The sequence below is a fragment of the Amblyomma americanum genome, chromosome 1 (assembly GCF_052857255.1).
Source record: "Amblyomma americanum isolate KBUSLIRL-KWMA chromosome 1, ASM5285725v1, whole genome shotgun sequence".
NCBI lineage: Eukaryota > Metazoa > Arthropoda > Arachnida > Ixodida > Ixodidae > Amblyomma > Amblyomma americanum.
The window spans coordinates 181,190,265-181,203,187 of NC_135497.1; the positions used below are offsets into that span (position 1 = coordinate 181,190,265).

The 12,923-nt window shown below is 47.5% G+C and overlaps 1 protein-coding gene across 1 annotated transcript in view; it reads left to right on the forward strand.

Annotated features, from left to right (window-relative positions):
* The first annotated feature begins 1,876 nt into the window (after window positions 1-1,876).
* Window positions 1,877-12,923, forward strand: part of LOC144114292 (uncharacterized) — a 107,238-nt gene continuing 96,191 nt past the window's right edge. The window contains exon 1 of the mRNA XM_077647922.1: window positions 1,877-2,409. Within this exon, the coding sequence (XP_077504048.1) occupies window positions 2,386-2,409 (24 nt within the window). The 5' untranslated portion in view covers window positions 1,877-2,385. The remainder of the gene's footprint in view (window positions 2,410-12,923) is intronic.

Genomic DNA, 12,923 nt, shown 5'->3' on the forward strand with positions numbered 1-12,923 from the left:
GATTTCACCTGCATAATTCGTTATGCGCACTCCTCGCGGAAGGTTGCTTGCTATGTGTATAAAGGTAATATTAATTAAAGGTAATTGGACAGGATAGGGCTGAGCTCCGCTCCCCGTGGTACGCCCCATTCCATTGCGTGAGTGTTGGACCATTTGGAGTGCTCATAAAAAATTTTAGTACTTAATCTGCAGAACTTTACAATTACAGGGCGGTTTTTGCTTTCTTGGAATTTACCAAGCCGGTGAGCGCGTTCTATACCTTCAGAAGTAACCTGATCACCTAGTTGCCTTGCCTCCGTCAAAACACGACCGGCTTAGAACTCGGGTACCCAAGTGCGATTCAATACATCGGCAGATATCTGTAATAAAGGAAAAAACTCGAATATCAACAGGGCTGATTGTGAGGGAGGGCTAACGATTTCATGGCAAGTTTGAGAAAGGGAAGGCAAAAATGCAAAAAAATACTCTCCGCGGGCATCAACAAAAATGTTTCAAACCATAAGCGGCGCGCGCGCTTTGAAATATTCCCACGCGCCAGTTGGTTTCGAAGACATGCAGCATCGCTTGGAGCGGTGGCGGTGCGTTTTTGCCTGCATCCATGCGTCGCTGCCGACCGCAGCGCCACCTTTGTTTACAAATATGACACTTGTGTCTTATTGCTGCGAAAGTTAATAATGAGTCTGAACCCTCTGTGAGTCAAACGAGGTATTCGCTGTGAGTTTGAATCACCTCCAGCAGTTTAAGTTGCCTCTCCACTGTTTTCTTGTTGAGCGTTTACGGCGAGCTTCCTGACAGCCTGAAAAAAATAACGGCGCGAGCCGGAGCCGCAAAGGCGGAACGATTTCAGACACCGTATGGCTAAGTAAAGCTACGGCTGAGTTACGTCTACACCCATTTTAATTTTGCGCCTCATTTTTGAAGCGCTTGGAGCTACAGATATTTCTCAACAATTCTTCTTTTCGACGCGGCTTAAGTTATATATCAGGCGCAGTATACGAGACGCAGTCTGCGAGCTTTTAAGGGGGTAAAGTGCGTTTCTCTTTGGCAGGATGCATTCGCGCCCGAGTTTAGTCTGAAATTGTATGGGCAGCGAAGTTGTTAGGCCCTCGACAGCACGGTAGTTTCAGTGTTCTTGCCAACGAATCCACTCTGAATTTCAAGGCTGAGGCGTCTCGTGCTCGTGCAAAACTTTTGAAGAAACGTACTGCGCGAAAGGCGGACTTCGGCAAGAAACGAGCTGACAGCCGCTGTAGAATGGCTACAGTAAGTTTCTTTTAAGTTACCAGCCCTCTAATACGCCCGGTTGCTACTGCTTTTGCAGTATGCTTTGCATACACCGGGCCCTTTTGTTTCTGCAAAACAGCTCATTCTCCCTGTTGCCCCACGCCTTTCACAAGTGTCCTGCCGTCTTTTTTTACACGTCACGCACTGGCGCGTATCCATACCAAGTGGCTGGCCACGGTTCGTGCGGCTAGGCTGAGCAGTTGGTTTTGTTGTGACGTCTTCCTGGCTCGCTCTTCCCCTATGCAGCCGTCTTGGTTTGCTGCACAAAGGCTAGTGAGAGCCTACAAAAACGAGAGGTCGCGAGCTGCTCAAGAGAAAGCAGTGTAACGCAGTGGAGTACCTGAAGAAGAGCATGCGGCGCTGTGCATGACTCGTGCTATGACCGCCTTCGCATGGTCAAAGAACCGCGCTCGGGAGTCGGCGTCGGAGCGAGCGTCGGAGACACGCACGCGCTGGCGGGTCGCGCGACGGGGTCGTTGCTTGGATCCTGCGCTGAATCAAGTCCCCCCGAGGGAAATGCGATCCGGCGGGCGCCACTTGCTGCCTGCAGCGCCCATTGATGCCGGCCGAGGCGGAGCTTGCGGCCGGAAAGGGTTCGTTTCTCGCGTCTTCCCGGCGGAGGCGCAACGCCGGCCGGATATGCGTCGCGAGAGCGCGGTTTTCCTCGCGAGAAAACCAAGAGCCGCGCTCGTCCAAAATTAGAAGCCCAAGAGCGAGCGCGCAAAAACAAAGAGAGCCCAAAAAGTGCGGGTGGAGGGGAGGCCCGCGTGAGCAACAGGGAATCAAAAAGTGGGTGCGCTCGCCTCCTCTCCGGTCCCGGCGCTTTCCGATGCAAGCGCCCTCGAGCACGGGGTTCCCGAAATACACCCCGCCTGAGACTTGCGCGACTCGAGCAGTAGTGGAGCCTTTGATCCGAATCTCGGCGCGGTATACCGACTCGCCGCTACAACGGGCGCCGTCGGAGCCGTCCAGCGTCCACTGTGCGGGACACGTCGGCGTGGATCTGCGACTCGTCGACAGCGCCTGTCGCGCGACAGAGCCCGATGAGCGGCGCCGCCTCCCCGGTCGTCTTCCTTCCGCACGCGACCAGCGCTCAATGAAATGTCCAGACGGACCGGCTCCTACGTGAGTACCGCAGCTAGCTCTGCCCGGTCGCGCCGAGGGCCGGGAACGAGGAGAGAACCTCCTGGGTGCCAGCCCGGGTCTCTCTCCTGGTTCTCCGGACGTCCCTCGCCGACCGCCGCGGTCAGTCACGCGTCCTGGCCTGCACCGATTGCCACGCGTGTGCGCTCGGATCGGCTGGTCACACAATGACTCGCCACATTTCCTCAGATACGTATGCTTTCCGGATGCGTTCAGGACTGGCCGCTGCCGCACCAGGGCAACATGCCAAGCGGAAAGGCACAGGACGTCGGAAATAAACGCGAGATGGGACGTGAATGCGCTCTTTCGCTGCACCACGCGGGAGACAACAACGCGGGCTTGCCTTACTATGCTCGCTGTTATCTCCGTTTTCTATTTGAGCTGTATTTCTTCAAAACAATAGTTTTCGTCGCAGACACAGCATCCCAGGGTGTTCGAAAGTAGCAGGAGGCGTGCGTAAAATTCTGGAATTAGTTCATGCAGTAAAGCCGTTGCCACAAACTGTGATCGCGCAACACCATGCAAAGAATAGGTCGTTTAATACATGGCCGGATATTTCGATGTTGCTTCAGTTTTGTACGTAAAAAAATGGAGCGAACGTTGTAATATGCGCTGCATTTACTGAAACTACCAGGTACCTTCGGCAGTAGACGCGTAGCAACAGCTAAATGCCTATTCAATGCAAAGTTAGAACGTCGATCTGTGGCGCCAGCAACTTTGACCACTTTGCATTGCCTCAGCCGAGTGCGATCAACGATTAAGGCCGTGTTCCCGACTTCGGAACAAGCATGCTGAAGAGAGTGCCATCAATACGCGATGCGCGCTCTTCGTACTTAAATTAAGCGCGTCGAGGGCGGCACAACGCGCTCGCACTGTTGCGGCAGCAGTGACTGATCACTTGGCAAAGAGCTTGTTCCTGCGGGTTTATTTTGGTCCGGTCGGTGGACGCAATTCGTAGCGCGGAGGCAGCAAGGAGCCGCGCTTGGCCTTTTGTTTCTTGGGCGGCGTGCGACCAAATGAGCTGGCCTGATGCGACGCTTCTTCGCGCCCGTGTTTGCCATGCGTTGCCCCGAGACGACCCCGCTTCGACGGCGGGCCCCTCTCGATGCTTTGAAAATGAAGCGAACCACTCCAACGGCCAAATTACTCGCGCTCTTCTATTTCCGTGCTCCCTTCCGTCCTGGCGCACCGTGCAGTTCTTCAACCCGAGGTGACAATATTGCCTCGGCGAGATGTCGCGCCGAGGCGGGCAACCGCATTGCACACGCGCCCTGCGGAAAAGACCTACTCGGAGAGACGTGTCTCCATGCGTTTTCCCCCTCAGCTGGCCGTCGGTTGGGTAGCCACGCAGTCAGTGCCGACGCTTTTCGGAGGTCGTTCACGCTCCCAAAGGAGACCAGTCTAGGGTTTGCGACTATAGATGTACTGTAGGTGTTTGCAGCGCACACGAAACACGGACGGACAGAAAAGGGAACGAAACACAGCGCTGACTTTCAACTGAGCTTTATTGGAAAAATAAGCGACTTTTATACAAAAATTTTTAACATGTGACTCAGAAGATGTCAAAACGTCCTACTACATGTGCCATCTAAAATCACTGATACTCTAGATAAAAACCCTGAAAAAACACGAATGGAAAACACTGAAAGACACGTGCCGCCTAAACCACCTAAATGGTGTCATGATCAATAACGGTGAAGGAACAACATTCGAAAAAACTACCAAAAAAACTATGATACCAAAATGCAAAAGCAGGGTGAAGCTGTATGTGGGCTCCCGTTGTCACAAAAAATATAAGATAAAAGAAAATACATTGACAAAAACAGGGCTGAAACGGTATAAAACACATTAACTAAAACAGCATAAGACCCAATATTTAAAGAGTGTTGAAATTTACAGGTGCGCGCCTGCGGCCTGCAAGAATCCAAGTTCTTTATCCAGGAGTACTAAGGACACAGCGCTGACGCACATGTCCCCTTTCTGTTGGATGGCTTTTGCCTCGATAATCTCCCTCGTGGTCTGATCGCTGCTTCTACCTAAAATCGTAGTGTCCTGGAACCGTGGTATGCACTTATTGCATTCGCTGCAGTGTACAGCGAGATTTCCTTCTCGTATGTTTCTCTTGCGCAGATTGTCATAATTATTGTTGTGTTCTCGGAGTCGGTCGTTAAGGCATCGGCCCGATTGTCCTATATAGACTTTCCTGCAGCTTAACGGAATCTGATACACCACACCCTTGGTACAAGGTACAAACGGAGACCGGTGTTTTTTGGAGCACTGCACACGTGGTGTACCACACGTCTGAGTAAGCTTACAAAGCTTTGACAGCTTTTCCGGGGCTGAAAACAGTACTCTCAACTTCACTTTTTTGCCTATTCGTTTCAAATTGTGGGAGATGCTGTGCAAATAGGGTACTACAACCAGGTTTCGTTTTTGTTGACTCTCAGCCGAAGCTTTCATACTTCCTTTGCTTTTACTCTTCACTTCCCTATAGATTCTTTCAGCCACCGAGATGATGATCTGCTCCGGATAACCACTTTCTTTCAACCTTGCAGTCTGTTGATAAAAACTGCGCTCCATGGTATGTGGACAGGATTTTAGCAAAGCATTTGTCAAACACAGGTTAATAATGGAACGTTTTACTAGTTTAGAATGTGCCGAGTTGAACGGTAGGACACTTTTTTTTGCCTCGTGGATCGTATGTCCAGCAGATATGATCTCTCGTACACGTGATACTTAAATCTAGGAACCGGATGGTGTCGTTAGTCGGCAGCTCATGCGTTAACACGAGTGGTTCGAACAATCTCTGAAAGACTAACAATGCTTGCGTTACATCTGCCTGGAAAGAATCATTGCTATCATCAAAAAGAATTAAATAATCATCTACATATCTAAACACTTTTACGGCGTTGAACTCTGCCAGGTGACACATCAACATGTTGTCAAGATGGCCTAAAAAAATGTCACTGAGGATGGGTGCCAAGCAAGAACCTATGCATACACCTTGTTTTTGCAAATATATTTCGTTATTCCAAGTTACGTAAGTGGATCCAAGGTAGAAAGTAAGCATTTCTAAAAACGACTTGACACTCATCCCAACTGCATTCTGGAAAGCTACAGAGCCAAATTTGTCGATGCTATTTTCAAGGTATGAAAGTAACTCCTTCTGCGGAAGAGAGTAATACAAGTCCTTAATATCTATAGAACATGCTTGCAAGTTCTTGTGATTCTGGCCTTCCAGAAACCCTATGACATCTACCGAGCTCTTAATCTGGAAAGGATCATCAAAAGGGATGGTCTTCAGCTTGTCTTGCAGGAATTGGGAAATTGCTTTCTGCCATGAACCTGTTTCTGACACGATTACTCTGAAAGGGCAACCGAGCTTGTGCGTCTTAGCGGAAAACATGAAATGAAGGCTATTGATTTCGGAGCTGTCAATACTTCGGCCTAAACGGGTCAGATTCAGCCTCTCACACAATGTCTTGGCTGTTTGTTTCAATTTTGGTAAGCGTACCTTAGAATCTTCACGGAACACTCCTCTGATGGCGTCAAGGGCTTTCAGTCCGAACATTTCCCTGGAGCACACAACAAGGCCTCCTTCTTTATCCTCCGGAAGAACACGCAGCTGGTTCTCACATAAGAAGGATGTCACCTGCCGCACAGGTAGATGTTTTCTTGTCGAATCCCGACGAAGAAGCACGTCCACTCCTTCCGAAACGCATCTGCTTCGTTCACTGTCTGGTGCCTTCCTCGCGACCTGATGGACCATGGCAAGCAACTCCGGTGCCGTCTTGCGAGGTTCTACGGCGAACTTGGGGCCCAATGCCAGGACATTCTTCACGTGCTCAGGTAGATGGACATCTCCAATAGTAGTGACGTCCCTTCGAACCGTGCGAGGCTTCTCCGGGGCTGTGTTCCGAAGATACTGCAACGCTTGCTGCCACATGAACTCTGTCGTTTGTGAGGCGATGCGAAGGTATGCCTGGAAATCCCTGTCGGCTTGACGTTCTGGTGTGGTGGTGCGTAGCAACACATACAGGTCATTTTTGTAGATCCTTGCTTGTCTTCTCCACTCGGAGCGAAGTATCTTCATGAGGCGTATCCCATGGCTTGACGAGGGGGCGAACCCTCCTAGAATCGCCTTGACGTCATCCGGGAGGAACTTGTGCCTGAGGCAGAACGAAAGAGATCGTGATTTGCAGATGGCGACGGCAGCGAGACTAACCAAGACAGAAGGATGGGAAAGAGAAGGGACAGAGCCCGATGTACTTGAAATATAGGTCAGAATCGTCTTTTCTTGGGCTAGTTGGTTTTTCATGCTGTAGGTGTTTGCAGCGCACACGAAACACGGACGGACAGAAAAGGGAACGAAACACAGCGCTGACTTTCAACTGAGCTTTATTGGAAAAATAAGCGACTTTTATACAAAAATTTTTAACATGTGACTCAGAAGATGTCAAAACGTCCTACTACATGTGCCATCTAAAATCACTGATACTCTAGATAAAAACCCTGAAAAAACACGAATGGAAAACACTGAAAGACACGTGCCGCCTAAACCACCTAAAGGGTGCCATGATCAATAACGGTGAAGAAACAACATTCGAAAAAACTACCAAAAAAACTATGATACCAAAATGCAAAAGCAGGGTGAAGCTGTATATGGGCTCCCGTTGTCACAAAAAAATATAAGATAAAAGAAAATACATTGACATGTACATGTACATGTACAGAATGACATGTACATGTACAGAAATACATGTACAGAAAGAGTGCACGTGCGCCACGCGAGTGTTTAAAATAAACCGGTTATAAAAAAATTGCCCTCGGGATTCGATTCCGCCCGGCCACGTCAATAACGGGCTGCAACACCAGGATAGCAGTTAAAAGCCGTCCACGTCGAGCGGTCGAAGGACTTGCAAATCGAGGGGTATCGAGGCTGAGATGTTGGCCGCCGTTCCTCTCGTCGGCTTTCCTGCAGTCACTGCTGTCCTGGCACAACAGTTGCTTACGCGTGAGAATGTGCTTTAATGCTATGCATGGATGCGGTTTGAGCTGTTGTTTTGGCAGACTAAAAAGAATGAAGTCAAAACAAATAGTCTAACTGCGCCTGTTTCTTTTCCACAAAATTGCAGTCAGAAATTCGGGAACAGCGCGTTTTTATCGTGAAATGACTCATATACCCGCCGTTGACAGAGGCGTTTTTCACTTGCAGACAGTCCCTGTCCCCTTTCAGCTGTAAACAACCGTGGCTGGTATAATGTAACAATTGTTTTCCTTTGCTCCCGCTTCATTTTTATCATCCGTCCCATCACATGGCCGATGCTGGTTCTAACCATGGGCCGACAACACTCGAGTCAGCTAAGTTGGTCAAAAATGACAGGAGTGGAATTGAACTGGAACGCAATTGTTTCATTATTTCAGGTCCAAAAGCGGTTCCTCCTGGTAGCCATCCTACGCGTTTCTTGTTTGTGTTTTTTTGTGCGTGTGTGCATGCGCGCTTTGGGACGTATTGTTTATGGACTTTGTGACTTTGTTTTACAGCATGGAAAGATCTCTTCTTTAACTCGTTCCAGCTCTGCATTATTTCACACGCTTGAAGCGCGCATGCTGTACGCCACTTTTTGCTTTTCTGGAAGAATGATGGTGACTTTTGCCGTGACAGTTCCGTTCACGTGCTTGCTAGGTTCCTCCTTCTCAAAACGGTCTTTGTTGTTTGATAAAGCTGTTTCTGCTAAATCCGTGAAAAGCGTGTCCTTCACGTTCGGGTTAAGTGTTTGTGCGAGTGTAAGCAGCTTAATTGTAATATCGTAAGAAGAATAGTTCGGCCAAAGCCTTGCTTCAGCGCATTGGTGGTCGAACTTAGGGCTTTCCATTGAGACTGAACACTAAAATTAGGATTTGGCCAAATACGCACGCATACCACGTAGCCTGGGACAGGGGATGGTGCTCAAGATGTGGGCATCCGGACCGAGTGGAGCTACGCCAACACCACCAATTCTGAACAGTGAAGTTTCCCTGACGCGATGATTCAATTCGGGTCCTTTGTCCTGAACCATTTGTCTTGTTAAACTTTCTTATAGTTGTTGTCTTTTCTTGGAACTTTTACGCGCCTACCACCGGCCTTTATTATTTTGCATTAAACATGGCTTTTATTTAGGGCCGTTTCTATCAATGTATTAAGAATTTTAGGGTAATGTGGATGCTATACCAGACACAGAAGTAGGTCCTCGCATAATACACTGCGTTTTCATGAAGACACTAAAATATAATTTGCCTTCACTTTAGATACTAACGTTTCCTTCCGACGGACGAATACTATCCATTCTTGGTACCCTTAAGCTGCGCTTCAGTTTTGCGAAGGGGCGAGGGACGAAGCAACCATGTTGGTTGTGACGATTATACCTTCAATAAGTATGGGGCCAGGCTGCAATCTCTGCGGGCGCAAATTACGCTACTGTCGCATTTGGAGCATTTATTCATGAGTTCCTATCGACCAGCTTGCATCCTAAGGCCACTCATTAGAGAAGTTACGGCGCTTATGATCGCACTGTGAACCTATCCTGATTTGGATCAGTGAAGCAGTTTGGAGCTTGCCATGGCTGTCAAAAAATGGGCTTCATGCGCTGCCATCGACTGCTATTACCTTTGGATAATAACAATGGATGCTATATGTGTCGGTATTTTATAACCTGATTCGGCGGGCTGATTTCGTCACTTAATTTTTTAACTTTGGAAGCATAGTTAATATAGAAAAGAACCGTGCTAAAAGACGCCTCCAGAGCGATGAACGATGTGTGATTTAAACCATTTAAGCTATTTTAATGTCGGCTGTTCTTGCTTGACATTTGTATGTACGTATCGCGATCTCCTCACCGCTATATATAGCATACCGTTGTTGTGCCGTTTCCGTCTTTTTAAAGCGAGGAGACTTCTCGCATTTTGCTTTTCGTTTTTTTAGAAGTAACCTAGCGCTCGTACGACATCGCCCAAAGTAAGCTAAGCTAAACAAACATTACCTTGCACTGTTGGGAAAAGAGCCAGGAACAACCATGCTATTTTGGTTGAACTACGAAAGATGAAACGTTTTAAATAGTGCCATTAATATCGGAGGTCTAAACGGCACCCGCGCTTTGGTTTAAACTAATAATTGTGCAGATATTGCTTCATCTATCCGCCCTCTATCGCTAGATACTGAGAGCTGAATTTAGACCCACTGTAATCGCTATAAGCAGCTAATCCTTAAGATAAGTAGAAAATGGGGTAGGCACAAGTCCACAAATAATTTTTTTTTTTTTGCTGAACGAAATTGGTGCGCGTTGAGTACAAAAGACGACAATATGTGCTCTTCATTTTTTTTGCCGTTGTTGGCTTTGTACGACCTTTCATTTTTGCATACCACCGTTCTGGTAATCTTTGAGACTCACCTGTGCAATGCTTCAGTGACTGGTAATTTGCTAAATAAATAAGTAAATATAGACTGTTAAGCAATGAAGACTGTGAAGTAACAGCTTATGGCGAAGCGCATCTCAGGGGGTGCACCGCAGTTGGAGGTCATACATCTTTAACCTTAACAGATCTGTCCCGACACGATCGAGAGTTCGAGCTTCTCGATCGTGTGGAAAGGTACTCGGACAACAGCTTGTCTCCACGCGGGCTTCCTCGAGAGAAAGGCTCGGAAAGATAGGCTTGATGTGTTGTGTCAGAATGATTGACAACCCAAGCTCCTCCTTTCATGCCGGCGGTGTGTCGGGGAGTGCACAAAAGCTTGGAGCCACATGCAGACTGAGATGTCACCTGGTAATTTACGGAGTGTAGAATGGCATCCGCGCTTTATAGCCCCGAATGGATGTCATATTGGAAGGCTAAAGATTAATTTCGATCACCTCAGTTTCTTTAGCGTGCACTGGCATCGCAGAGCACACGGCAGGGGCCGCATGCCTGGCCTGCACCGACATGCGGCCGCCGCTGCCAGGGATTCGATCCTGCGACCTTGAGTTCAGAAGCCAAACGGCTAAGCCCCTGGCGATCCATAGAAGTGCAAGATGAATATTCCCCAAGCTGCATCCTATAAGCAAATCAGCTGCTCCAGTACTCGCTCGAACTGAAAAATGAGGAAGACAGACGGTTTACAAAAGTTTATTATTTTTGTTTTCGCTTCACGTCTATCGAGCTGCTGGAGCCTATTTTAAGGTCTGTTCTGTCTTTTGCAAGTCTCCGTGCAGGCTGCCAGAACTTAAAGGCTTTCGGTAGTAAAGCTGCCTGCGTGCGACACACTTCTAAACGTATTTTTAACCTGACTGACGCATTTATGCCCCACTGAGCACGAGCTTTTTCAAGGAATTTTACCTGAGAGCCGTTCTCGGAAGCGCCTGTTGTTTTTCTTTTTTATTAATGAATGCAAGAGGGACCTTCGCCGGAGTAAGCGGTGTCGATATCGTACTACTTTGTGAACGAGAACTCCCGCTTCACTCGCTAACCAACGATAATGCTATCGAAGGGAGCGATGTCGAGGATGTGTCTTGAGCTGTCATATGATAATTGTGACTGAACGATAAGTCTACGAGGTTGTTTCCTGCCGTTGGGTTTCTTCCAGCATCAAATTCGGTAAATAGACACCAAAATCATAACACTCATGGCCACGTACTTGCTGGCGTAAGGCATGCCACAGGATAATGCGGGCCTCACTGCGCACCCGTAATCAGGCTGTGACCTCTCCGGACAAAGAGAAGTCCTCTTGTCGAAACGTTGGCAAGCACCCTGAAGTTCTCCCTTCCCTTGTTCCCTCACTCGCTTCTGTTTTTTTTTTTTAATTTTCATACCTTGGTCTGCCTCCCTGATGGATTGAACAACATTCAGCCGTCCGCTGCCAGAAAGTTTTAATCAATGGTTCTGAATCTGACTTATTATCTGTAACTTCTGGTTTACTTCAAGGCTCAGTTGAAGGACCACTACTCTTTCTAATTTACACAGATGACAAAAGCACCAAAGTCACCTCACACATCGGGCTCTACGCTGATGATTGCGTCATATACAAATATACAAATGATGCTGAGCTACAAACAGATATTAATCGCACCACGTCATGGTGCCACAAATGGCAAATGAAACAAAATTTTTCAAAATGTAGTTATATCCGGTTCAGTAGAAAGCTAACAAATGTGGAGACAATGTATCACTTGGGTATACAGAATATAATCCTGGATGATAACGTTAAATACATTGTCATTTTTTTTTCTTCAAACCTCACGTGGAATAAACATGTAGAATATGTAACTATGAAAGCTGGACGTGCACTTCATCGAGCGAAATTTCAGGACTGCCTCTCGAGACGTTAAGGAAACTTTATATTTTACTGAACGTTCGTTCCACCCTAGAGCATGCCGCCGCAGTCTGGGATCCTAATTCCATTACACTTAAAAAAAAATCAGAATCTGTTCAAAATAGGGCCACACGTTTCGGGACTAACTCTTACAGGTGTAATGTCAGCGTCACCGCACCGAAGAAAGCATTTCCATGGCGAGCTCTTGAAACGTGCCGCTCCTTATCTATGCTAACATTGATAAAGCAAATTGCACCGGGAAAGGTTTTTGCTGATGGCAATTTCTACCTAAAGCCGCCTACGTTTATCTCCTCAAAAGAAGACCACAGTCGCAAAATACATGACACAGCTTGCCGCATAACTGAATACCAATCGTCGTTTTTCCTGGCTACCAGAATGCTTCGAGTCAGCCGCTGAGGACACTTTTCCAGTTCTACTGATGCAGGACCTACGAGCTACAGTGTGAAAATTGTATTCCTGTGTTTATTTTATTTCCTCTTGAATTTTTATACGCACCTACTATGCTGCCGGCATGTTATCTGTGTTCTTACCTTGCGATCACATAATTTTACTACAGCTTTTAATTTTACATGTATTTTCCTCTTCTGCTTTGACGATTTGCCATGCTGTGTCATTTTTGCCTTTACAATTGTAACTTTGTTTCGAATAATCACATGTCACTTTTTGTACCCCTCCTTCTGTAATGCCACCATGACATTATGTTGGTAGTACACGAATAAATGCACGCAATGGTGCTTGGTAGAGTGGGCAAGTGCCGCGCACGCGTAACTCCCGTTCGGGGCAGCCCCGTTTGAATTCAGGACACGTACATTCTATTTATGACTGAGCACATGAACGGCACATTTAGTTGCAAAAAAAAAAAACGCCCTTCACTTGTTAACAGCATCGCAGCTTTTGCAGATTCACTTCGAGTTTTCGCGTTATCAGCGGCTGGTGAGAAGAGGCCCTTGTTGTGAATCATCGCAGTGCTTAAACCTCAGCAAATGTTATCATCAAAAACAACCTGACTACGTCCACTCCAGAACAACGGCCTCTCCAATATCTCCGATTAACCCCTTTCTGTGCCAGCTGCGGCCCCGAAAAATTCTTAATCTCATCCGCCCACCTAACTTTCTGCCGCCCCCTGCTACGCTTGCCTTCTCTTGGAATCCAC